Source organism: Mchenga conophoros, linkage group LG14, assembly GCF_057382185.1.
Source record: "Mchenga conophoros isolate Kocher_MC1m ecotype Shallow Benthic linkage group LG14, M_conophoros_male_GT1.1, whole genome shotgun sequence".
Lineage (NCBI taxonomy): Eukaryota > Metazoa > Chordata > Actinopteri > Cichliformes > Cichlidae > Mchenga > Mchenga conophoros.
The window spans coordinates 21365991-21392329 of NC_140539.1; the positions used below are offsets into that span (position 1 = coordinate 21365991).

Consider the following 26339-nt stretch of genomic DNA (forward strand, 5'->3'; position numbering starts at 1 on the left):
TTTATTCTGGTTCTTGCTCAAGACGTTAATGCAGCTGCACTGCAGCCATGGTTAGAAGTGTGAGCAGTAGTGCAGGGGCAGTCATTTTGGTGATGGCAAGACTTTACAGTGCACACGAGGCTCTGGAAATGATCGTGCACTATGTGTGTGAAGATAGCGCTTCATCCTCCAGCTGGAGTCCAACTCTGACTCATCTGAAGGTGAAAGTGGAGAGGAGATGGTTAAAGCAGTGAAAGGATGGATGCCTAAAATTCTAAAGATGCAATTCTCTTTTGATTTTATAGATGAGTGCAGCAGAGTTACAGACAGATTTTGTTGATCTGTCTCTGGACAGTGGTCTGGGTAGTAGCTGGTGGGTTATGACTTAGACTGTAGAACCCCCACCTGTTCAGAAAGTGTAGTAAGTTTTGTGAAGTATGTAATCATTCTGATAAGACCCTTTTTTAACACCTTTTACTATCCAAATGTTCAACTGCTTATTAATTCAGGTATGTAATCGGGGGTTACAACCCAGTGCATTTAGACATGAAGGCACGATCAAGATCACCTGCTGAAATTCAAGCAGAGCATCAGAATGAGGAAGAAAAGTGATTTAAGTTACTTTGAAGGCGGCATTGTTGTCAGTGCCAGACGGGCTGGGCAGAGTATTTCAGACTCATACCATACCAGAGGTCAGAGGAGAATTACAAGCTGATAGGAAGGCAACAGTAACTCAAATATCAATACAACTGTTCAGAAAGTGTTGTATGTTTTGTGCCATATGTCATCACCACATGCTGATTTTTTTCCCCTCTCTCAAACAGTTTTAGTTTGCTAGGCAGTGATTTGTGTATTTTAGATATTCCACCAAAAATGCATTTTAATAAAGAAAGATTTATTTTTTGTGTTATCATCACTTATGCTGCTGAAAGATTTTCACATAGGTGAACCTATTAAACTAAAGGCTATTGTACTATACTCTGTATTAGGTCCAACAGAAGAGAGGGATTCACATCCATCACGATCTCCATGGATCCCATATCTACCTGAGGGCCCCATTTTTTTTTCAGAGGATGTCAACAGAAGATAGTTTTACTGCTGGCTATAATCCACAGCAGACACACAGTGAGCAGTCAGTGCATGGGACAAACAGTGAACCTTGGTACAGGTGATCATCTAGATAACGACTGCGTTCAGATTTGTTTTTAACCCCAGAGTTATGGTTTATTAGCTTTATGAATTACCAACAAATAAATGAACTACACCTGTGTTTGCCCTATCCTGAGTATTCAGGATAGCTAACAGCAAGCTAATTGTTATTTTGTTTTATTCTCTTTTGCTTCAAATGCCTCAGAATGTCTTTAAAATATAATAAAATGAATTGATGTTTGAATTGAATTCAGTGTCTTCAGTTTTAGTGTCCTGGTGTTACACATGGGATGTACCAAAACTGCTAGATATGATATAATTTTAAAGGCATACTAGCCTTATCACAAAGTCAGGATGTTCACACATACAGCAGTTATGACCTGATCTGCACATCTGTATCACACCTACTTCATGTGGACCTAAACATAATAACCACAACATGATCGAAACCAGGGAAAGAATCAAAACTTGGATTTGAGTCCACATGTAAACATGTTCATGTATGAAGTTTGACCTGACAGTGGGGCGAGGTACAAAAAATATAATCTATTAAAATATGATAAATTAAATACCACTCAATACTTCTATCAGTGTACAATCTAAAGAAAGCAGTAAATCAATAACCCCATAAATTGAAAAAGTCAAATACTAATGTACATGCAAACATACTCATTGTCAATAAATACTATTACCATATAAAACTTTATAAGTTTACGTTTACTGTCTGCAAGTTCATATCTCTGTGGGCTGGATTATCCAATGGGCATTCTGGGTAAGAGCCCAGGGGTCCACACTTGGTGGCCCATCCATGCAGCATAAAAATTGGAAGCACTGATACAAGACTCCTCCTGAGAGACTCCTGTTTTACTTGCAAGGAGCCAGACTTTCCTGTAATCTTTAAAGTGGTCTTGAGCAATAGTTCTTCAGGTTTTTTGGACATTGGCTGCATTTTCACTCATTTTCAGTCCAGTCCTTGTACCTGACTATTTCCAAAGGAATGTTGTTGTTGTTTTTTTTCATTTGTTAAGCCTTTTAACACCTAAGGAAGTTATAATGGTCTTTTTTTTTATTTCCCAGTGAGACGCAGTCCTCTCCTTAATGATTAGAAATCATTTTGCACACATATGTCGAAATCTTTATGAAAAATCAAAGTTTGCTGGAGCCTCTCAAAGATTTGTACCCAGGGGTCTGTAATTAGTTGATCCGGGTATCCTTTGCATTCCTCAGTATGCTCAGTGCCCAGCATGTTCTGGTCCCTGCAGACACACATAGAGGGAATGTGTGGATGTGCTGCTCTGCTGCCACCTGGTGGTGAGGCGCGGTACCAGCCACTGCTCCGCGGAGCATTAGCACAGTTGAAGATGGCGACTGGAGTCCTTCAGAGAGTCAGCGGTGGTTTGGGTCGGGCTAAAAGCGGGGCCCACTCGGCCGGACAGCTCGCGGTGTGGGGCAGGTGGGGCAGTCTTCATCGTGAATGTTCAACAGTCATCTCTGTAGCTTCCTGTGTTAGCTGTGTAGTGTTTTCAGTGGGGATCTGTTGGTGGCTACGAGTAGCCTGGTAAAGCTAGCCAGCCCACTGTGGCCTTTCAGCTTGAACTTAACCAGGAGCTTCAGCTTATGTGCGTTTATTTAGTACGTGATATTTAAGACTAACGCTTCTGTCACTGTTGGGAAACTCAAAAGAGCAATAGTTTCTGTCAACGTTTGACAGTAAGCATCTAAAACGCTCAAGGTCAATTTGACAGTTTATATTGCTACCTTGTAAAAATTGCATGACTTACAGATAGCATGCAGGTGCACTGATCACCGTGTGCATCAGAGGGTCTGACATTTTCAACTGAACAACCGCACCAAAGCCCCTAAAACAGATACTACGTGGCTGTGCATGTACATATAGACTAGGAAGTCAGTCATTCCGAAGTCGTTGCAGTGTCCGTGTGTTTCTTTTTCATGGTGGCCTGTGTTTGCAGGGGGTTTGCAACTTCCAGCTGTAGAAATAGAGAGGACAGCTGGTTCAAGTCACTGTTTGTGAGGAAAGTTGATCCCAGAAAAGATGCACACTCCACCCTACTGACCAAAAATGAGGAGAGTAACCTCTATAAGATTCAGTGTAAGTTGCCTTTAGGGTCCCCGCATTACATTAACAACATTTTGACCTTTAGTAATGAGACTTTTTTTCTCATTTAAACTTTTGTTTCAGTCCATAACGTCAAGCCAGAGTGCCTGGATGCATACAACAAACTCTGGTGAGTGTTTTGTCATTTGATGTTGTGAACCTTTAGTGCAGATCGAGGAAGCTTTACCATAAGTGGGAGGAGGATCAAGGACTGGACACTTTGTGTAAAAAATTATCCAGTCTATTCCTGTAAGATGATGTATGGGCTGGTATGACTTCTGTCCTCCACAAACCAGACATGCTCATACCTAAGATGACTGGAACCCATGGACTTTAAGCACAACACATGCTGGTCGTACTGCATTTAATTATTTGGCTTCTCGTTTGCCACAGTGAGGATGTGTTGCCCTCCATCCACGCTGATAAGTACTACCCCTGTGAGCTGGTGGGAACCTGGAATACCTGGTATGGAGAACAAGACCAGGCTGGTAGGATTACTAATATCAACACACACAGACATCTGCGGTATAACAGTGCTGCGATCCGCACAGTTTGCAATCAGCATGCGTGTTACACCGCATATTCACGTGCAAGTACAGCATCAATCATTAGCTGTCTTGCAAGCTAATGATCAGGAGGTGTTTATTTTTTTTGTTGCAGTGTTTACACCACAGTAATTTCCCTCCCAGTATTTATTTACACTAACCACAAATGGATGTAGTTATGTCAGACGTTAAAAGCCGGACATCTGGATATCTTTACTCTGCTACGTGATGATCCTTCTGTTTGTACTTGATGTGATGTTGTAATTGTGACAAATTGTCTCCCCAGTGCATCTGTGGCGTTACAGAGGTGGATACCCAGCTCTTACTGAGGTGATGAACAAGCTCAGGCAGAACAAGGTACTACTACACGGCCCTTTGCTTTACCCGGGGGATTATAAGTCTGAGTAAGCTCACTGATTAATGTCTGTCCATTGCCAGGAATTCACAGCCTACAGGAAGGAGCGAGGAAAGATGCTGTTGTCCCGCAGGAATCAGCTCCTCCTGGAGTTCAGCTTCTGGAACGAGCCAGTACCCCGAACGGGACCAAACGTATACGAGCTCAGGACCTACCAGCTCAGGGTGAGTGGTTGAGCTGCAGCCTGTATCGTTGTCAGGACTGGGCTCGGTGTGTTAAAGTCTGATTTCCAGAATGTGTTCTACAGCTCCAAAATGGGCCACATAAATGCAACTGAAACAGAAACACTGAAACAGATGACTGTATTCAGTGAGGATTTCTTACACCAAGTTTAACAATGATGCCTTAAAAGCTAAACGCACTATCAGTGTATGAAATCAGCATGTTGCTAGTTTAACAAATGTCTCATTCTGGTGGTTTTCTTTACTCATTTTCTGCATTTATTACACTTTAAAACTTTGCCTGTCTGTCAGTTTGTATTCAAGTGATTGCTCCCTAGTTTACACTTAAGGAAATTGTGCAGCCGTTCACAGCACTAGAAGAGCTTCCCTAAACTTACATGGTTATATTTATTATAAAAAAAAAAAAAAGTGACAGATAGTATTCACTCTTCATGATCACACCTTTTGTCCATGGACAGACTTTAAAGACTCTCTGGTAAAAACACAATTGTTTATCTGCTGCCACATCTCACTGCAGCAGCTCGGGCTTGGCTGTTAAACTATCCATCCTTTTCTTACCTCATGTTTCCCATTTAAAACTGATGATCTCCATCCTGACATCCTTCTGTGGACTTAAATTACTTCTTTCCCCTCAAGCTGTTAGCACGACACTCAGGATCATCCCGAGTGTTGTGCTAACCATCACGGGATGATCACTAACGTGCAGAAACGCTTAATCGAAACCACGCCATCCACCGCGGATTAAGTCATGCTTTTTATAATTGAAAAAATCAAACTGTCTCTAGACCAGCACCCCTCTGTGACATGTGATGAATGCTCGCTATTATCCCCTCATCACAGGCTGAGATTGCATCTTTGAAACAGCAGGGCGTTTGTCGTCTTATGCACCAGAGAATGATTGAAGGCGCTCTCTCGGGTGTAGTTGTTCGCATTGACAAAATACCTGTGTTACTACCTCTTTGCCATTTTTTTTTTTCTTTTTCACATTAATATATTTACTTTGGAAAGAAGTTCGAAAGTTCTCCATTACATATATATGCTTAAATCTAATAAAGAATATTGTGTTTTCTCTCTCGCAGCCAGGAACCATGATCGAGTGGGGTAATTACTGGTAAGGCAGCCTGAATTCACTTGATTCACTGAACTGTACTTACAGAACAGTTGTACTACATGAAAGCTCCCTCATCACACTGTCATTAATAAGAGCTATTCCACAGAGACACCCCCACGTTTGAAGCTATGCTGTCATTCCCTCAAGCCAAGAATCAAATGCTAGTGTAACAGTGTGTACACTACAAACGTGTATATAATAGTTGAGTAATGTGAGCCTGGAAAGAGCCGCTGCGTGGACTCACAGAGCCAGCAGATCAGCATTTATCAGTAGGTGCAGCAGCGAAGATTGTGATGGATTAAATTGAGGATGTGAGCTTTCTGCACAAGCCTTTGCTTTCCAGATAAATTTCTTCTGTCTGACCATAGTTTTATTAGTGGTTGGGATTACATATTCAGAAGAAAAGTTGTCATTATCCTGCAAACTTAGCCTGTGTGCAGTTTTATATGTAAATATTATTACAGGTATTATTTGATTTTTAAGTTAGACGTAAGATTTTCTGCTTTGAAGCTTTATGCTTTGCCTTTTCCTAGAAAAGCACACATGATTGATTGATCTCCCCCTGTTCCCTGTGCTTTTCAGTAATCATGGCTAGGAAATCAGCCTTAATGCAAAAAAAACACACTGTGACAGCTTTTTTTTTAATTTTATTTTTTATTCTTAATGTTTGTATTCATTCACACTTTAACCAGCTTTTTTTTTAAATAAACCTCAAGTCCTGCAGATAATGCCAGTAAAGCTATTTAATATAATTTGTGCGGTTAAAGGTTTAAACTTCTGCTTCGTATTTCACCAGTTTGATGAGACTCGAGCTTCATAGTTTTCTATCCAGACAGTGATTATGGTTTGAATATGTTTATGTTTGCTTTGGGAGGAAAATGTAATAGATTCAAAACATTCTCCTCACTCGTTTCACGAAGACTTGGCCAGTCTTTAGATTCATAAACATGCGTACAGTAAGTCATGATGATGTCACGTCTCGCGGTCGGATGTGATGTTGGAAGTTATAATCGCAGCTAAAGGAGCAGATTGCCATCCTGCTTTAGCTGAGAAAATCCAGTCGTGTGAATTAATCAGGAGGTATTCGGGGATGATGTTGAAATCCTTTGAATGCTGGTTAAATATTTCATGTGTGTGTTTGTGGTGGTCTGGTGTTAAGCCAGATGAAGCCTTTGTGTTTTTTTTGGCCTGTGCTGTGACCAAAGGTGCTTTTGTCTGCAGGGCCAGAGCCGTTCGATACCGCCAGCAGAACAGAGAAGCTGTGGGAGGGTTTTTCTCACAGATTGGAAACCTCTATATGGTTCATCACCTCTGGGGTACGTTCAAACACTTCCACGCTGACTTTAGATAATTACGCTAATGTTGAAATCATTAGTTGCTTTGCAGAAAATCAACAACAGTTAACAGTAATTTATCTTGGATATACATACCAGAAATGTCATGTTCCAGATTTTCTGCTTTTCTTTGTTATTATAGAGTTAATATATTTGGATTTTTGGGCTGTTTGGTCAAAACAGGCAATGTGAGATTGTCTCCTGAGGCGTGTAATTGATAGATAAATGTGTGCAATGTTAACTGAGGTAGTTATCATCCCAATTTGCAGTACACCCAGCTCTCCAGAGAGCTTTAATCACGAGCAAATAGTCATTCCTGTGAAAACTGCTTTGAAGTCTGCTTGAAGGGAGTGTGCAAACTTGGTTCGTTGTGATGTGAAGTCAGAGCTTCGCGCTCACCTCTCACATAATTTACGTCACTCAGACCAAAGCGGACCAAAACTACAACAAATCTATTAAAACGGTCTCACTGTTCTCAAGAATGAGCATACAGCTGTGAGGGAGAGACGGCCCTCTGTACACTAGGGATGAGGCGATTTTCTTGATAGTCCTGTTGCCCACCCCGAGGCATCGCTGTCTACCCTCCATAACTTATATGCACAAAAAAATGTGCATGGGTGAAAGAGAAACAGGTAGCCTACATTAGTTTTTCTCACTTCCATCATGAAGAAATGCTTGCCTGTTAACATACAACATTTACTGATTGGGTCAAAATAGGAAACTTTTCCCCATCTGACATTTTTGTTGGTGAAAAACTCAGCTGTGTGTGGAGGACATGGAGATCATGCTATATAAATAAAGTTGAACTGAATTGACCTACAGTTCTACATAATCTAGTTTGGGTTTTTTCCTGTGTAAAATATTTCACCTGTTTATCCTGCTTTCTTCACTCTGCCTCAGCACACATAGACAAGACAATGTTAGGATCTCTGTAAATCCAGCCTCCTGTTTTCTCCCATTGGATGATGAATATGATGGAACAGCAAACGCAATTCGCACACATACACATTAACTTAAATGTGCACAGAGGTCTGTGTTGCAAGTGTGAGTTATGTGTGGAGGAGTGACATGAAACCGTGGCCTGGCAGGTTGAATTTGTTATTAATCGCAGAACAATGAATCCGCAGGGAAATTAGATAAAAATCACCTTAAAATTGACCACCATCTATCCCTGACATCATCAGCACAACCCCACAGCCTAACAAGGAAATTATGGTTGAGAGGTGGCAGCATATTGTCAGCTTCAGACTCTCCCTCCACCTGCAAGACTTTGTCTGTTAACAGATGGGGGAAGCAAACAAAATATGTGGTATGACTGGTCTGTCTACTCCTGCTTGTGCTGTTGTTGGTCTGTCAGTCATCCATCAAGGAGAGCAAAGAGCTGAAGTGAAACTGAGTGTTCAAAGCATTGAAAGTTTCTGCTGCAGCCACAGTCTGTGCTTCTCATGCTGTATTTTGTCTTTGATTGGGTTTTCTCCCATTCCTGGGAGAAGCACAAATGTGGTTGAGATTTTGGAGGACTGCACAGGAGCACGTTTAGTGGCTGAAACTGCCTCTCAGCAAACCCGCACAATCGCTGTTCCGTAAATTAAGCAAAATTTAGCAACTAGCAGGTAAAAACAAAAAAACAAGTGGAGCCATCAGGAGCTTGAAAGTTGGTGGAGAGCAAAGTGGAGCTCAAACATGAGGAAACATTTGTTAGCTTGTCTTTACAGATGCACGTGTCCTAAAAATGTCTTCCGTGATTAATTTGATCATTACAAAGTTACCAGATTAAGTCTTAACTTAAAATCATGTACTTATACTGCAGCATTATAATGCAGTGATTTGTTAATTACAGCTTACAAGGACCTTCAGTCCCGAGAAGACACGAGGAATGCTGTGTGGCAGCAGGAAGGCTGGCACGAGGTGGTGTATTACACAGGTGAGCACAATAAGTCTTTTTGTAAACTCAAAGCTGTGCGACTGAAAACTTTACAAAGTTTTTTGTTGAGTTTGTCACTTTCTGAGCCTCAAAGGTTTGTAAACTCATCTTTTCCCAGTCCCACTCATTCAGCACATGGACTCAAGGATCATGATTCCCACAAAGGCTTCGCCGCTGCAGTAAAATGAAAAGCCAGCTGGAAGCTGACATCGAGCGGCACCTCCTTTGAATGTTACATCAGCATCATGGGTTCAATCTTTGTCAGTGCTGCCAAACAACGTCCATTCTCTTTTTGTTAACGTCTGTTTTATTACTGAAGGATGTCGCTTGGATCGAGTCGGGTCTCTGAAATTTATCTGCAGTTCAAATAGTTACTGAAAGGCTCCACGCCACTTTTAAGACACGCAGTATTTTCTGTGTGAGTTCAGGTTTGGGAGGGAGTGTTAAAATATGTAGATGTGTTTATGTCTGAAATGTGGTGCCACATCAAAATTGGTCCATGGAGAGATTTCATTTCCAAGGTTAGAGCCAACCAAAGTTACTTGACAGGAAAAATCAAAAGGAGCAGCTGTATGGCGTTAAAGTGTGGGAACAGCTAGATTAAAAATAGTACTGCTGAAGCTCGCTGCAGGAGCTATTTATTTATTTAATGTAACTTTAAAGTACATCATGTTTTTAGTGTGCTGAGAAACTTTGATGTAAAAGCCATGCCATTTCAGACTGAAAAGAGATCCCTTGTATGAATAGAAACTATATTTCTTTCAAAATCATAAGTGTGTGAAATGCAGATACCATAATTTTATATTTGATGTGTATTATGAATCATTGTTTTACTCCTTTTGGTTGCTTTTCGTGGATGTCCCTACATTTCCTGGTAACATTAATGTTTAGTGGTGCTGTGTTTGTAACTATGGCTTACAGTTTTTCTTTTTCTCAGGACGGCATGCGTGGTTTTAAAGTCCGTTTTTATCCAACGTATCTTAACGAGGCACAAATCAGTTAAAACAGGTGTTCTGCATATCAGTGACTGAGTGAATTTGGTACGCAGGTGATCACAGTCACGCTGCTTTATACCATAACGGTTTTTATTGTTAAAGGAAGCATGTTGATCTGGTGTTTCTGTTCAGAGGGAACAATGTAGAGACAAGGACAAGAACACAGATTAAAGTCATTCAAACAGCGAAGTGGACACTCATCTTTTAATGCTGTGTTTTTCTGACTTGAGTCACTACACTGTCACTGACAGGTCTGCTTACAGCTCTTACAGAACAGAAACCCGATTAAAAATACTTTCACTTCTCATTGCACGTGCCATAATACAAAGGAGTCGTTCTAGTCCACCTAAAAGCTTTCATGTAAACTGCAAAAACACTAAAATAATCTTTTTAAGATTGTCTTCCATGTAGTGTTTTAGTACCTTGTAGTATAAAAAAGGGCAACATAGCTATTAAAGTTACGATTGCTCCCACTAGTATAAACATTTGATTTAATATAAAAATCTATCAAGGTCTAAGGAAAAACGTCCACTTGGTAAAATCTACCAGTGGCACACCCTTAGGTGCAAGTATAACGTGTTAAAAATCATAAACTAATCTTTGAGCACCTTTAAATCTTCTCCAGTTCTTTCAGTAGCTCCCCAAAACTCGTCACATACCACGAAGACCTCTCCTTGACCTGCGGCCTGACGACATTCCCGCCAAATCCAATGAAAGCGCTCTGAAGACAAAATAAAAGGGTGAAATACTGTAATCACACTGTAATCGCTTTTTACACTGGCAAACGGCGACACTTACAGCTGGAGGGCAGGCCTCAAGATCAGTGGCACCATCTCCGATCATCACCACAGTCTCATAGCCGTACTGTTCCTTCAGCATGCTGATGACCTTCCCCTTTCCTCCGCTCTCAGCTGTGGGCTGACTCTCATCAAAACCAGCGTACTCTCCTGGAAGATGATATTTTTATTAAATTTAATTTAACCAGTCAAAAGACCTGACTTAGATTAAACCTAAGGGTCTGTTGTGTATATTCAATGATCCACTCAAAGGGTTTAGCCTGGACTTCCACTCATGTGAGAACAGAAGAACATCACAAACAGCCCGCCGCTGGCTCTTACCGTTGAAGTAGAATTTGAGCCGGTTGGCGTAAACGTGATTCAAAGGGATGTTTAGCTGAGTGGCCACGTGTTCAACAATGCAGCGGAAGCCACCTGAAATGAGGAACACCTTTATGTTGAGCTCATGCAGACGGTCCACGAGCTCCCTGGACAAAGAAATGGAAAAACATCAACACTCAGAAGAAAATGTTTTTTGACATTCACATGCAATGAGTTATTCTGCTGCCCTGTGCCGTGTGAAGTTTCCTAAAATTTAATTACAAAAATGCAATAATGTAGAAGAAGAAAGAACAATTTCCAGGAGACACGGCTTTGCCACTTTACTGCAAAATGAAATAACACAAGATGCACTTTATTTATCCCAATGCTGGGAAATTTTTCCTTTGTTTTCCTTTGTTACAGGAGTTGAACACAAACAAATTACAGACTGTTGAAATAAGGAGAACGGTATGTGGCTCAGTGAAATCCAATACAAATATGACCAAACACATGACTTAATAAGGTAAAAACTAATCAAAAAATAAAATGGATACAAAGTAAAACCAGAACGTGGTAGCTTATCCAGCTCTCAGTTCACAGATTGTTGCCTGGAAAATGTGACCAAATGTGATCTCAAGCACAAGTTGATTGTAGACTTTTAGGACTGATTAACCAGTAGTGATTACTGTGGACAGACAAAAGTCTTTTCCATTCTTGTTGGATACAAGATTTCAGGGCCTGATTCACCACATTGTTCATTTAAGCACAGGGCAATTATTTTTCAGTGTCAGGCCAGAGAGATAAACTATGAGGTGAGCGGTTAATGGGTTAGGCTAGCTTAGCGCTTAAAGTCAGAGTTTTCTGTGTCAGGAAGGTGACTCTCTTTCTCTAGATCAACATAGCATCTTATGCTGAACATACTGACCACGTCCAGAGCAGGTTATGTGTTTAAAGTTTGAAAATCTTTTGGAAGTGCAAAATTTTCTCTGATCATTTGGATGTGCATATCTTACTAATGCAACCAAAAGAGAGTGTGCAGTAAAGTTACAGTGGCACAAAATCTACTGCAAACTCACAGAAGTGTACATGCACTCACTTGATGAAGCAGACAAATGTTTCTATTCTTGATCCCAAGTGTCATTCACATCGCTAGAACTGCAGATATATTTTGTTTGGGTTTTTTAAGGCAGCACTCCAGAACCAACTTGTTTACCACTATTTTATTGAATCACAACATTTCCGTCCAACTGAACTTCATCAGGTGCAAACATTTTGTTTGTTTACCTGACCTGATGAAGTTCAGTTGGACGGAAATGTTGTGATTCAGGAAGAAAGGTCAGCAGCAGTATTTCACAGGGTCTGTGTCTGTCTTGTGTGTGAGAAATTTTGTGTTTCACAGGGTCTGTGTCTGTCTGTGTGTGTGTGAGAAATTTTGTGTTTCACAGGGTCTGTGTCTGTCTGTGTGTGTGTGAGAAATTTTGTGTTTGTATGCACACATTACAGCTGGTTTGTGATTCACACTCTGAAGGTTTTGCTTTCTGCATTTTCAGCTGACTCCTATTTGTTTTTGGCAATAGTTTTCAACCATGCATTCATATAAGTTATTGTTATAATGTGGAGGACAACATCTACCTAAAGAGGTCAGTTATTTCTACATTAATTCACCTGACACCTGGAGTAAGTTGAGGTGGGTGGTCTGTTATCAGCTTGTTGACTTGTTCTCTGGAACATCGGATGATGGAAAGACGCTCAGTCAGGGCCTTTTTGAAGGTCATTGAGCCGCCCATGGCGTTGCGTGTCCTGAAACGTCCAAGTAACACATTTTTGTTTGTTCTAAACACCCACAACAAATCCATTAAAAAAAATAAAAATCCACCTACATTTCAGTGACTGCATCCCCCACACCACAGAATTTGGCGAGTTCATCAATGCCTTCTTCCTTGATTACTGTGCTGTCCACATCAAAGCAGACAGCTTCAGCTCTCCTGAAGAGCTCCTTTGTCTGCGACAGCGTTGTCATCATGCTGGGAAATTACATTAAAAAAAAGATGCAGTCTGGTGAAACAAATTTCACTGCTGCAGATGCACACTGTGTGTGTGTGTGTGTGTTGGGGGGAGGGTGTAATTGTCATCAGCAGGGTCCCGTGCTGCATTTGTTGATTCAACGTGAGGTCTGTGATTTTGGCCAGCGGCTGCCTGATTTCACTAATGCACTAAGTCTTGTATAGAAAGAATGTCTTTCATCCAGTGGAGCAGCAAACGCATCTATTCACTCAAATACCTATGTGCAATCGACGGGGATCACCTCCCAGCCGATGATGTGTGCCAAAGTGCGTTACAAAAAGCAGTGTGCTTAAACAAACCATAGGAGAGGCCCGGGATGGACATACTCTGCGCGTATTGCGTCACCCAGAGGGTCACTACTGAGGGGCAGCATAACCAACAACAAACGTGAAGACACTGAAACTGGGCCTAACGGTTCGTATCTGTCACTTTGATATAAAGTGACAGACATATAGTCATGAAAATGACGATATATCACGGCTGTACGTTGAGAATAAGCGGGCTGTTATCTGTCCGGTGCAGCTGATTTGAACGCTGCTCAACTGCCGACAACTCGAGAGACAGCACCAGGCAGGAAAAAAAATACTTAAAAACATTAGGACAGTCCTGTAGTACTTACCGGCGAGTGCAGCGACGATAAGGCACGAACAGCAGCTTCAGCATAAAAGCCGACAGCTCTCGGTCGGCTCGTGGACGAGGAAGAAAAGCACTGAATGGTGGGCCAATCAGAGAGAAGCCGATTAGGGCCCGCCCACTACATCACTGGCTCGGTTCCATGACGACACCAGCGGCGAAAGAGGGAGAAAAACAACTACCATAAATAACGAGCGCAAAGGCGAAAGGAAGCGATTGAAAAGAGACAAAAACGAAGTAAAACAATAACATTAAGTCACATCGGCTTCAAATGGCCACTAAGATATGTAACAACTACAAAAGAGAGAAAATTATGAAAAAGAGACACAAACAAACCTCCAAAATTTGCAAGACACCAACTTTTAAGAGGACATGAAACACTAAACATATAAAGGCTAATTAACATCATGGAACCCTGCTCTCAAAATCAGGCACAGATGTGACACTGTCTATGAAGCTAGATTTAAGAAAAAATATGGGCTCAAATTGTGGTTATAAATATTTTGTACTTGTAAATCAGTTTTGTAAATCAGAATGCGTATATTTGTGCATCTGTAGATAAGAATTTGTGTGTGCGTAAAAAAGATTTGTGTGTGTAAAAATATTTACACAAGTTACTAATTCTTGTTAAGGTCTGGTTACAGATACAAAGCAAACAAAAAAAATACGTGTGAAACTCTGCACTCAAGTTTCAACTTACAAGTACGAACTTTGACCCGATTTTTCTTCCTTTCAGCCGAATGGTCAATGTCATGACAATCACAAATTTAACTAACAATTTTTTTGCTTTGTATCTGTAACCAGGCCTTAACAAAAATAATTTGTAATTGGGGAAATATTTTTACACACACAAATCTTTTTTACGCACACACAAATTCTTTTTACACACACAAATCTTTTTTACGCACACACAAATTCTTATCTACAGATGCACAAATATACGCATTCTGATTTACAAGTACAAAATATTTATGACCACAATTTGAGCACATAACCATGCTGCCACATCAGGCTTAACCACCCAGTTTTAGGTTTAGTCAGTTTCGTCTGTGTAAAAACAGCATGAAGTACACATTTACTTTTTAATAAAAGTAAAAATATACATTGAAACTCCCACTGTCGCCATATTTCCCCCTATTTACTATTTAGATTTGAATATCTCTGAGTGTGTCAGGTGTTTTTTCACCTGTTCTTAAACTTCTTGACCCTGGTCCCAGACAAAGACCAAACATTATTATAAAAGAAATAAAACTATGAAAACTAAATAAATAAAACATCAAATATACAAACTCTGAGCACAAGTTATTACCATTAAGGTATTTCATATCTGTACTCTGTACATAAAATAAATGTCATAATTTATTCTACACTGTTATACTCTTAATGGGTATAATTTGCTGTGTGTTTGCAAAAATATGTTTTTACATACAAAAAGCAGGAAAAATAATGCACATATGATCTGATCACCATTTGCTGAGTCCACTGTGTGCATTTGAAGATGAATATGAATTTACTTTAAACAATTATCTTGGCAAAATACAGCTTGATTACTAGATTGATTGATTATTTGGGCATTTTGCATGAACATATACCAAAATTCATAATATTCAGTTAATTTTTTGAATGATACAAACAATATAAACATACAGGGAACATACAGGGAAGTCAGACCAACCTATGACATGCAATGTAAAAGCCCAAATAAGTTATAGAACAATGAAAACAATGTGTGTGTGTTGCCTTTAGGTGTTGTAGATCTAAATAGGTTTTGATGTTTTTATCTGTCATCATTACCAATTAAGTTTACATGAAATAAAATGTGTTAAATAAATAAATCAAAAATATAAAAAAAAAATTAACATTGACATTTAAAACATTTTTTAAATAACACAAAGTAGGTGTGAAAACAACACAAAGATATAAAGAATTCTCAACATTTTATCCCTGGAAACGTTCCTGGATATTAGCTCCTGTGAAAATGAAAAATGACTGAAGAAAGGTAAGCAAAAAGCTCCTACAATAAGCAAAGAAGAAGAAAAACAACCATAAAGGTTAATAAGAAGCAACAAGAGGCACACAGAGCTGTTAAAGAGGCGCGAAATTAAAAAGACAGTTCAACCTGTGTAAAATTCAATCTAAAGGCTTTATCTATGAGTCAGATTCTTTAAAGAAACTGTGACGCTCTGATTTAATATGTGCTCCAGTTAACCTCCCATCCAGAAGGGGGCGCTGGTGCACGCCGAGCTGTTTCTGTTTCACCCGCCACAAACTGGAGGGAAAAGAAGAGGAAAAGTCTTTAGCGTGGTTTATCCGGACGTACTTTGGTCTGCTGAAGATGTGGCCTTATAGACATCATGTAGAAGTCACCGTGGAGTTTTGTGAATGGAAAACGTTCTTGAAGAAACGAAGGTTAAAATATGAGGCTGTAGCGTGACGCAGGTGATTTTTCCCCCCCATTCAGGTTGAAGGTATTTAGTTAACGGCACGTGTTTCCATGCACACGTGGTGGACCCGATAATTTGTGTAAATTGTGTTCACTTGTGAATTAATTTACTTATTTTCTGTAACGCCACCATGCTGTAAGAACACTCTCATAGGTTGTAACTATGTGGATAAGGTGTTACCTGACAGCTTAAAGGTGGAATCCTGTGCAGGATGTGCATTTGTGTTTATTTGTGCTTTGTCGTCGTTGCTTGTTGCACAGGGTGGTACTGGAGGTGATATCCGGAGTAATCATGCGGGAGCTCCCATCCTGAAACACGCAGATCTCCATGTGGCTGAAGCGACCGGCAGATGCACACGGTTCTTAATATACTATAAGGTACAAATGAAACACAGGGGAAGTGACTGAGTTAGTTAATGCCAAAGCAAAACCACGTGTCTTTTCAGGATATAACCAGGGTGTGTTCCCAAGCGCAAAAAAAAAAAGTATTCCACTTATAATAATGGATTGGATTCATATAGCGCTTTTCAAGGCACCCAAAGCGCTTTACAATACCACTATTCATTCACTCTCACATTCATACACTGGTGGAGGCAGCTACTGTTGTAGCCACAGCTGCCCTGGGGCAGACTGACAGAAGCGAGGCTGCCATATCGCGCCACTTATCCCAGTCTGTTCCATCACTACACTTTATGTGGCTTTTATTCAGAGTGTCTATGGAGATGTTGTTTCGTACTGAATATTCTGAATGGAAAGTTACTTTCAGCTGGTCCCTTATTCATAAGCGGTCACCACAGTGGGTAGTTGTTTGAGTTGAACCACTGCGTTAATCTCAAGCAGTTTGGACTGCTGTAATGCTCTATCATCCTTCTTTTATCATCCTTCTATTAGTTGACAAAGCACTGAGTGGTTTGGCCTCCCCAGTATTTATCTGACTAGGTCAGTGTCTATAACATAGTCTGACCTCTCAGATCATCATGCAGATGTTTAATTGTCCCCAGAAATGCATGTAATTCCTCTTTTCACTAGCATCTACTCAGCTCAACTTGGTTTTAAGCGTTTTCCATTAAGTGGTAGTACCTGGTACCAGGTTGTTTTTGTTTTCTTGGCCGGGGTAAGTCATGAGAGCAACTCTTTCATAAGACTCAAACTCACCATTTTTGAAGGGGAAACGAGGGAAATTACTACACAGTGACCAAAACAGAGTAGAATGGAGTGGAGCCGAGGAGGTGTTGTTGGAAAAAGGCAGTGAAAAATATTGTGCCGAGGGTGCTTTTCAGCTGCTAGTGCTCCTGATCTTTGGAACGAGCCACCTGCTGACCTGAGATCAGTTACAAACAGGCTCAAAACCTTTTATTCTCCCAGAACTCGGCTCATAAGTGTGAACTGGTGTTTTACTACTTTGTAGTAAGTTTTATTTTGCAGTTTTCATTTTAAACCTACATACCTTTTTATGTTTTTATCTTCTACCCATTCACTTGTCAAGTGAAAGGTCATTGATTCGATTCCATCTGGAAATGAATTTCCCTCTAGGGGTTGTATCAGGAAGGGGATCTGGATATCAAACATGCAAAGCTACCCTCTGCCGTGACTCCATTGCCAAGGGAACAGCCGAAAGCTTGAGTGTAGTGAAATGTACTCTATAAATAAAATTACAGCTTGAATTTTGAATGCATGGCTGAATTCTGTTTTGCTCTGGATGTAGTAAATACAGTCAGACACCATGCGACATGAATGCTTTCACAAACTGACTCAGCAGGATGAGGGTGCTCATTGTGCTTCTCATTCTTACGTCAGAGTGAATACATCAACGGCCTCGTTCCTTCAAAGCGATTCAGCCGGTATATTAATGATCTGTTGCTCAACATTGCTTGCTGTCTTCCTCCCTGTTGATGCTCTGTGCTGTTGGCTTGTTTCCTGTTTTATTAGCTCAGATTTATCTCATAGCTTCGGTTCTCCTTCTGTTTCAGCGTGTCTAAACATTTACATGAAGTGCAGCTCGACCTGTCGCCAGCCTCTGGGGAACTTCCCGAGGATGGTATGTTATTAGACTTGTTAACTTAAAGGCATGGGCGAATTCTGGTCCAGCTGCTCTGTGCTGGATACAGTCAGACACCATGCAACAGCCACGTCTCATTTCCACTAAATTAGTGGATGAGTGCCTTCCTCAAGCTCATCCAGCTGCGTGGGAATGAGTACAAACACACATTTGGCTATTCCTGATGGTTTCATATTGATTTATTCTGTTTTTCTAAATTCTGCAGGATGAAAGCTTCCAAAGCAAGACTGTGGGGACAACGGTCAACACACTCAAATCTGTCTGAAGTCGGTCAACCTGTGATGTTTTTTTTGATGTGCATCTCACTCTGTTGATAATAAACTTTAAAATTGTAATTATTTTTTGTCTGTCTGTGTCAGTGTTCTACTTCAAGCTTAAAAATGCTGCAGAAAGACAGAAAAGCACAGAATTGCAGAGCTGAAGTACCCCTCCATTTGCAGGACTTGGGGTTTTACATGTTTTAATAAATAGATTCATAGCATACAAGTTAAAGTTACACTTCCCTTGAGTTGCTGCCACCAGAGCATACTCTGCATATCGATTAAGTAGGCACATAGTTCTCAAACTGTAAATCACGCAGGTTTTATATTCCAGCCAGATAAACTGCAGGTATTTCCCACATGCTCTCCAAAGTATGGGCGAGGTTTAACTGCAGAGGGAGACACATCAGGCATTTGCAAACGTAACTTTTTGTATATTCAGCCATGTACTTTAAAATTTACCATAAGTTTCTATGTTCATTAAAAAGTATAGCCTTTTGAAATCTGATTATTCTTTTTTGATACACCTTGTATTTGAGGGGCTGCATTCGATCTAAAGAACAGCAGCTGCATTTTCATAGGACACAAGCTGACAATGGGTTGAGTACACTTTTAGAACAAAGCAAGCACAATGTCACCAGTGGCATGGTTGAAAATTTTGCCAAACATTTCAGTCCTTGAGATAAATCAATCCCCCTGTAGTCACTACGGCTGCTTTTAAAAATGCTGCATTATGCATAAACTAGTTGTAGCAGTTCTTTTCTACAAAGAAAGAAGTTTAAATGTTTCCCCATGTAAAACTCAGCACGTGTCAGTCCACGCTGCTTGTTACTGGATGGGCTCGTCCGCTTCAGTGGCGATCGAAAGCAGGATGGTTTTGGCCGTGTTCTCAAAAAGTGCTGCTCTGTTCTGGGTTTGGCCCTTCTTGACCCAGTGGCCGTAGATCTTAAAGGCGCACGCATCTATGAGCTTGCGGATGGGCTTCACGGCGTACGGGTCGCTCTTTATCACCTCCTTGGTGATGGGCTTGGCACGGCGATAGTTGCAGTAGATTCGCATTGTAGCGAGAACGGTCAAGCAAATAACCTGATGGAGAAAGTTCAGAAAAGGTTATGGTTTCTTTATGAACTATCAAAGACAGTAAAGTTGTAGTAGACAGAAATAGACAGAAATTTAGGGGGAGCAAGATCCAGGTTTTTTTGGAATTAGGGTTATATTTTGATCGAGATATGATAAAGATACCATAAAATATATCCCTCAAATATGAAAACTATTAAGATTTTTAGTTTGATAAAATCTTGTGTTTCTCACCTTGAAGCGCCTGAACGGAGTGAATTGTCGTACTTCGTGCACCACGTACTGTGAAAAGAATGAGTGGTTCAGAACATCTGTAGCTGTGAAACGCTGCTTTGGATCCACCACCAGCATCCGCGAGATCTGGAGGAAGAATTATTTTAGTTCCAAGGTTTCAACCTTATCACCTAACTTATAAAACTGAGATTGCAACAAACTGCAAAAGTAAGATTACCAAATCTTTGACCGTGTCTGAGCGGTCTTCCCATTCAGGAGAGGAGAAGTCGTACGTCCCCGCTAAGATCATGCGCAGCATCAGTATCTGTTTCCTGTGCCAGAACGGTGGAGAGCCTGCGAGCAGCGTGTACATGATAACACCTGAACTCCATCTGCAAACACGAGCCAGAACAAAGTTTATCTAGTCTGTTCACTGTGCAGTGTGTACATGCATAATCTAATCACCTGGAACACGTATTAGCCGAGCCACACAACAGATAATATGAGTCATTATTTTGTACACAGATAATTCTAACACACTGCTGAGGTGCATAAGATCAATTTTGGTAACATGAGAGTAAAGCTGACACTCCCTCCTATTGATATTTTTGTTACTTGGTAACCGATTTCATGGTCGCTCACATGTCCACAGCTGTACCATATCCTGAATGTCCTGCGTCCATAGAGCACTCAATGATCTCAGGAGCAAGGTAACCAGGAGTCCCACACACCTCTGCATTACAGACAGGAAGAGTAAATACATGTTATTAAAGGGAGCATATTCCCTGATCTTTGTCAACATAAAACCCCTTTTACAGAATTTCAAATAACGCTTAAGCGCTTAAGAGGTGTTCATTTACATGTATTCATGAGTCTATCCTTGTCTACATGCAGAATTGTTCTTAGGCAAGAACCCTAAAAATTGCCCTCAGTGTGTAAATCAGGCGTGGAGGCCATGGATTTTGAATCACTAGTTAACCTAAACTAAACTAATATGTTTAGACTGTGACGGGAAGCAGGAATACCTGATGTAATCCCACACAGGCACAGAGAGAACATGCAAAGGCTACAGCCAGGATTTCAACTGGGAATCTTCTTGCTGTGAGGCAACAGTGCTGACCACTCTACCACTGTGCAGCCCTATTACAGCTGTGTGTCTGCCCAAGGCACTCTCTGACTTCTGTATGACCTCTGTTCTTTATGTGACCCATAAATGATCCTGTGCTGTTTTACTATTTCACTGTGTGGAGATCCCCCTGATGGTCCTTTAAAGACCTGCATGGGCAGGTCTCTGCAGGAACCTGGGTAGATGTGGAGGGAACACCAGTATTTTTCATGACAGAACTCTGTCACCACTTTCCTATACAAAATACACACAGACATGTCACGCAGAGTTTTAAGACGCCCGCCATTTCCTTCGATTTGATTCATGCTGGTGGATCTAAAACCCATCTGAATAGATTTGAGTCAAATTTGACCCAAACGGTATGTAAGGGTTAAATATTTACTATCCTCATTGTCTATTAATATCTCTACAACTACAAAAGTGACACACAAATAGATGATATATTAAAAGAAAAAAATAATACAGTATCTTAGGGAAGTGTTTGGACATCACATTCAATGGGAATCAGTGCATCTCTACTGGAGAGACAAAACAAACTCTTTCAATTTAACTCAGTGTGGTTCAATTTTATTTATACTGTTTAACCGATCCAATTCACAGCAATATTCACCTCAAAGGGATTTATACTGCACGCTAAAGACCCTGAAAACCACTGTGTGAGTGAGCACTTTGAAACAGTGTGAAGGAAGAACTCCTTTTACCACAACTGGTTGGACAGATCGAGCTACTTCCAAAAGAGTGACTATTGTCGGTGACTGATAAAAAAGAATTGTGTGAGAGGTGGAGTACAAACTTTTTGGGTTCTGAAGGAGGGCACGGCAGAGACAGTGTGAGAACTTCTGCTCACAGCTTCTGATTCTCCTCGTTTTTATCATCATCAAGCCATTCAGCATGCTCTCATGCCCTGTGGATGGAGATCTCACCCTGGAAGAGAGGTCTACATCCCGCTAGAAATATTACATTACGTTGAACAGCATTGTATTGATTTGAGAAACTCAGTACAAACTATGCCAATGTTCCACCTCAGCATAACAGAGCCACAAGATCCCCTCACTCAAGAGATTAGGTTTTTCCTTTAATTTAACATCCATCTTTAGGGAACATTTATAGCATAATTAAAGTATTATGCATTTAGACATTAATTGAGCACATTTAGATTAAGTGCTGCTGGGTCAAGTAGATCTCCAGCCTAATGGAAGAAGCCCATTACGTCTTTACCGACTGAACAAAACTATCCAGCGATGCACAGTTTCATTAGACGCTTGGCATTTCGCACTGCTAATGATCCGACTTCTGAGAAGTCTATTTGAAAGGTCAGTGTACTGTGAGTGTCTGGAACTGCAGCAAATAGATCAGAGTGTCCTGTTTCTTAACCTTTGTAAGAGCAGCTAAGAGAGCAGGGAGCTGTTGTGCAACCAGACCCAGATTCTCCGCTCACCACCAACAGCTGATGTCCTGACGAGTGCACTGCAGGCTGTAAACTGTAACTTTAATATTCACTCAACTCAGTGGTGGGTCTGAAATGATGCACTGGTGTTTAACTGTCAGCCAACCTGTGAAAGTTTTTAATGCTTTAAGTATTTTTGTCATCTTTTGACAAGTTGTATGATTACAGCCACCAGGTTTCTGAACTGCTGACACACCTTGCAGTAATGGAAGCTTTCACTGACCTTTGAGCGTCTGTCCTGGCTGAATCTGCACAGAGAAACCAAAGTCAGTGAGTTTGATGTTCATGTAGTCGTCTAAAAGGATGTTCTCGGGCTTCAGGTCCCGATGAACGATGTTCTGGGCGTGGAGAAACTGGACCACCTCCAATAGAGACCGCATGATCGTCCTAAAGACAACACGTACAAACCTTTAAAGAGTCCTTTTAAGAGTTAGCGGAATTTATCTGTCTTTTTATTAAATAACATGCTCACTGACCGTGTTTCCTTCTCACTCAGTGTAACTTTTTCTGTGAGGTAGTCAAAAAGTTCACCCCTCTTCATTCTGGGAAAAAGAAACTAAAAGCTTTGGTTGATTTTCACATAAATACCTGTTCAGGAATCATCCATGTGAAACACTTACAGGTCGAAAACCAGGAAGAAGAAGGCCTTGGACTCATAGCAGTCTTTGAGCTGAACTGGAGAAGAGAGTTACTTTGATATTTGGCCATGTTAGAAGAACAAAGTTTAAACGAACCCAAGTTTTTCCAGTCAAACTGATTAAATGAAGCATGCGTACTGATGTTCTCCTGCCCGTAGACTTTCTTGAGGATGTCGATCTCCTTCACCGTTGCCTCTCTGATCTCTTCGATCTCCTGCGGCGTCATCTTGTCAGAGGGGGTGATGTCGATGATCTTCACCGCGTACTCCTGAGACGTATGCTTGTCGACGCAGCGGCGCACCACGCTGCTCACTCCCCTGAGGATGAAAAAAAAACACATCAGCCGTCCGAGCTGCACATCTGTTGTTTTTAGGTTTGGGTAGGAGGGCAACTTGTGATAACTGCTGGATAAAATGTTCTGTGACCGTGTCTTTCATCATGAATCATGTGTTTAACCGTTTCAAAACAGCACTGTTTTTGGTCAGAAATCAGTGACATGGTCAGACTAAAGGAAAGTATTGTGTGTTTTTACCATCTTATCAGTCTGACAGAGCAAGTAAAAACAGTGAAGAATGTGCTTGTCATGAAGATTGTCTTGTTTATCATTAACGTCCAGGAAAACAGAGAAAAACATCAAGTAAGCAAACTGAAAACCTTACTGCTGAAATTAAATTCAGAGGGCGATTTATGAATGAACAAGAGAAACTTCAGGGTGACCACAGTAAAGGAACTCCAGTGACTTTTCTCTGAATGAAGAATACTAGAAGAAGGACACATTGTCCACATCCTGTGACCTCCTGACCTGCATGTGGGAAAAGGGGGTGAAATTACATAATCTATCAGACCGACGGCCAACACTTTGTCTGAAGCGTGCTGAAGTTAATAAATGTGGCCTCCTTGGATAATGTGTCTTACGTAACAGCACCACCCTCTGACAGCTGGTGGACTGAATGACAATGAGCAGGCCCTGGCTCGGCTCCCATTTCTCAGGGGCTTGTGGGAAACTTTGGGGAAAGTGCTTGTTCTGTGCAGAGGATGATAGCTGTTTGAACTGAGGTCTAAATCTGAGGTGTGTTGTAACATTAAATGAATCTACAAACTAATAGCAAGTAGATATTTTACCATTTTTGTGTTCTGCCTTGCTACTCTTTGAAGTTATTTTGTGTAAACTCTGAAGAAGAGACGAGTTGGGTTAAATTCACAAACAATAAACCATTATTGTTTTTTGGGGTTTTGCTCAAGTGGATCTTAATCCTGGAACCCTCACATGTGGCTACATATAGGTCTAGTTTACCTAATCTTTAAGAGGTAAAACTGTGCACTCTTTAGTCCAAAGTCCAATGGAGAGTTTTCTGCTCAGCTCAGTTGGGTGAACCTCTGCTATGGGTCACGTTACAACGACGGTTTCGTAAACATACCTTCCCAGAATCTCCTTGGGCTCATACTTGTCGTAGAACTCTTTGGCTCCCACCCAGTCAGGGATCTCCTCCTCCTTGGTCATGTTTCCAGCTCAAGGCTAATAGTACAGAAGTATCTCCTCTTGCAGCTGACCTCAGGCTGCAGGCAGAACATGCATTCAAAACTCCAGCATTTTCACTAAACACAGCTCTACTTTAAGGCTTTTTGCACATCTGATCACACTAGAACTGCTTCCAAGCTGTTCTGACGGATATTCACCAGTTAGCTGCTTCACCAGCAGGAGCTGTCCAGATAAGATGTGTGTTTGGGCACCAGGCGTGCCAGCTGTATTTTGTAGGCCATACTGTTAAATTTAAAGCTTTATCAGCAGAATGTTAAGTAATTAAACTGCATTATTACAGATCAAGCTACTGAGTGATACTTAAGTAATCAAAATCATCAACAAATGAATCATTTAATTGTAATTATTACCAATAACATTATGTAACATATGGAGTACAGTTACTTTAGGCATTTTACACCTACTTAAGTATGTTCCCTTAACTGCTAGGGCGTCGCCATAGACAGCGATACCTTTTTTCCTTTTAAATTGCAGTGTGATTTATTTTAATCCATTTTATTTATCTTTAAGTATTCTTATTTCCTTTGGTTGTCGCAGTGCCACTCCGTTTAAAAATTACTAGAACGTCCCTGATCCCAATTAATTACTTACCTTGAAACTACATTTTAGTGTTTACAGGAGACAAACTTCTCATATCTACTCATTTGGATGCACTTCCGGCGCAAAAATCTCAAGAAAAGCTTCAAAACGATGATGATTATTAGCATTATTTCCATGTTTTTAGGATTATTACGGCCTATAAGCAAAGTTATTATTAAAACCTGTCAGAATATAGACAGGGCTGAAACAGAAAAATGTGGAAGTTCTATTAGTGTGGAGATTTCTGAAAATCATACATCACTTTGAACCCTTAAATTACTGAACTCATGATTTTTAATGGAAATCAGTTCCCACTTCTCCATCTGATTACTTACATCACAGGAGTTTTTAGAATAAATATTTTCTGCAATTCTGTGAATAAATGTGCAAAAAAGAGCAATGTTTTCATAAATATCCAACAGAAAACGTGTAGTTTGGACATTCTCTTTTTACTGTAGTCAGAAACGAGACTGGCCAGTGAATGCGCACTGAATACTGAACAGGAAATTCGTATTTTACAGCCTGTAACATGTGCCAACATCACTGTGTCGCTTCAGTTCAATAAAAGAGCAGTTTGAAAAAATGATGGTCTCAGTAACACGGCTGTGGTTAAATTTTCCTCTTAGATGCTCTAACGCGCAAAATATCTGATTTTTAAACATCTGATTTTAAATGATTAAAAAAAACAGATGGGCGACTTTTTCCTCCCGTCGTTACAACATGTACCCACCTGTCTCCTTTCACTTCTTCCAGTAAAGCAAACAAAAGTCCAATAAACTCAGAACGTGTTTTGGGTGAATACAAGAAGCCATCGTTTCAAACTTAATGTCATACCAAACACAGCGCAGACTAATAAAGCAACCCACGCCACCACGTGTGAACCCGTTCAACTGCTCACTCACTGTCCCAGAGTGACCTGCAATATAAACGCATTAAAAGGCCGGCGTCCCTCACCGTGTCCGTCAGTCCCTGATACGAAGACAATCCATCATCAAATCGCGCACAGTGAGTTTCTGAGGACGAACAAAGAGCTGCAGTCAGACTCCGGCGCTATGGCGCGTTTGCGGGTCTGCTGCTGCCATTCTGCAGAGGGTGAGCTTTAATGTCAGGTGCCAAAAATAACTATTTGCTTCGGCAGATGCAGAAGGACACCCCGAATGAGTCCTTACAAAAAACCCCATCCATGAAATAATACCCCGCGGCTCGTGCTCTCGCCACGACGCTTTTAGAGTCAAAACATTACTTCACGCGCAGGTTGCAGCTCGTGAATTTTGCGCTGAAAGCAGAGTGACGGGACAGGTGCGGGACACCCCTTTGTAGCTGCTGAAGTCTAATTAAAGAAAGCACAGGTGAAAACAGAAATGCTTCAGTGTAATAATACAGAGCGCATATGATGAGGAGATGTGGGGAAAA

At 40.8% G+C, this 26339-nt stretch overlaps 3 protein-coding genes, 1 long non-coding RNA gene and 2 other non-coding genes across 8 annotated transcripts; 4 read left to right on the forward strand and 2 right to left on the reverse strand.

Moving 5' to 3' along the window:
- Positions 1 to 2432: 2432 nt before the first annotated feature.
- Positions 2433 to 9939, forward strand: LOC146559670 (protein NipSnap homolog 2-like). The gene is made up of 10 exons (XM_085243349.1): positions 2433 to 2581; positions 3099 to 3238; positions 3329 to 3374; positions 3638 to 3732; positions 4076 to 4146; positions 4228 to 4368; positions 5466 to 5497; positions 6719 to 6813; positions 8672 to 8755; positions 8874 to 9939. The coding sequence occupies exons 1-10, from the start codon at positions 2490 to 2492 to the stop codon at positions 8936 to 8938; spliced, it is 861 nt and encodes a 286-aa protein (XP_085099475.1). The 5' UTR covers positions 2433 to 2489; the 3' UTR covers positions 8939 to 9939.
- On the reverse strand, positions 9938 to 13685 carry psph (phosphoserine phosphatase). Its single transcript, XM_085243350.1, has 6 exons — positions 13531 to 13685; positions 12728 to 12871; positions 12513 to 12647; positions 10869 to 11014; positions 10549 to 10697; positions 9938 to 10471 (listed from the first exon to the last, which is right to left on the reverse strand). Exons 1-6 carry the CDS (start codon positions 13572 to 13574, stop codon positions 10361 to 10363), a joined length of 729 nt encoding a protein of 242 aa, XP_085099476.1. The 5' UTR covers positions 13575 to 13685; the 3' UTR covers positions 9938 to 10360.
- A 2116-nt stretch (positions 13686 to 15801) lies between these two features.
- LOC146559672 (uncharacterized) lies at positions 15802 to 18384 on the forward strand. Its single transcript, XR_014888165.1, has 4 exons — positions 15802 to 15983; positions 16249 to 16365; positions 17958 to 18025; positions 18252 to 18384. It is a non-coding gene; the product is annotated as an uncharacterized LOC146559672 (long non-coding RNA).
- LOC146559673 (small nucleolar RNA SNORA15) lies at positions 17660 to 17797 on the forward strand. The gene has a single exon (XR_014888401.1). It is a non-coding gene; the product is annotated as a small nucleolar RNA SNORA15 (small nucleolar RNA).
- On the forward strand, positions 18054 to 18190 carry LOC146559674 (small nucleolar RNA SNORA15). The gene has a single exon (XR_014888402.1). It is a non-coding gene; the product is annotated as a small nucleolar RNA SNORA15 (small nucleolar RNA).
- An 80-nt stretch (positions 18385 to 18464) lies between the features above and the next one.
- LOC146559675 (phosphorylase b kinase gamma catalytic chain, skeletal muscle/heart isoform-like) lies at positions 18465 to 26273 on the reverse strand. 3 transcript variants are annotated; one of them, XM_085243354.1, is made up of 11 exons: positions 25881 to 26273; positions 24226 to 24364; positions 22946 to 23124; positions 22790 to 22844; positions 22646 to 22711; positions 22393 to 22556; positions 21516 to 21659; positions 20239 to 20329; positions 19835 to 19988; positions 19618 to 19743; positions 18465 to 19392 (listed from the first exon to the last, which is right to left on the reverse strand). In XM_085243354.1, the coding sequence occupies exons 2-11, from the start codon at positions 24306 to 24308 to the stop codon at positions 19135 to 19137; spliced, it is 1320 nt and encodes a 439-aa protein (XP_085099480.1). In that variant the 5' UTR covers positions 24309 to 24364; positions 25881 to 26273; the 3' UTR covers positions 18465 to 19134. The 3 variants fall into 3 exon arrangements, with proteins under 3 accessions (XP_085099480.1, XP_085099477.1, XP_085099479.1); XM_085243351.1 differs by lacking the exon at positions 21516 to 21659; XM_085243353.1 differs by lacking the exons at positions 21516 to 21659; positions 25881 to 26273 and adding an exon at positions 25657 to 25847.
- Between the last annotated feature and the right edge of the window lie 66 nt (positions 26274 to 26339).

Bases quoted from the DNA above. Each gene is read 5' to 3' on its own strand.
- psph (XM_085243350.1), bottom strand. From the start codon at position 13,574: ATGCTGAAGCTGCTGTTCGTGCCTTATCGTCGCTGCACTCGCCG. The intron at 12,872-13,530 runs GTAAGTACTACA...GTAATTTCCCAG, and splicing joins TATCGTCGCTGCACTCGCCG to CATGATGACAACGCTGTCGC. The intron at 10,698-10,868 runs GTAAGAGCCAGC...ATCATCTTCCAG, and splicing joins GCTCAAATTCTACTTCAACG to GAGAGTACGCTGGTTTTGAT.
- LOC146559670 (XM_085243349.1), top strand. From the start codon at position 2,490: ATGGCGACTGGAGTCCTTCAGAGAGTCAGCGGTGGTTTGGGTCGGGCT. The intron at 3,375-3,637 runs GTGAGTGTTTTG...CGTTTGCCACAG, and splicing joins GATGCATACAACAAACTCTG to TGAGGATGTGTTGCCCTCCA. The intron at 4,369-5,465 runs GTGAGTGGTTGA...TCTCTCTCGCAG, and splicing joins TCAGGACCTACCAGCTCAGG to CCAGGAACCATGATCGAGTG.
- LOC146559675 (XM_085243354.1), bottom strand. From the start codon at position 24,308: ATGACCAAGGAGGAGGAGATCCCTGACTGGGTGGGAGCCAAAGAGTTC. The intron at 21,660-22,392 runs GTCAGTGAAAGC...AGCGGGATGTAG, and splicing joins GCCAGGACAGACGCTCAAAG to ACCTCTCTTCCAGGGTGAGA. The intron at 20,330-21,515 runs GTTTGTACTCCA...TCTGTAATGCAG, and splicing joins CCTCCTTCAGAACCCAAAAA to AGGTGTGTGGGACTCCTGGT.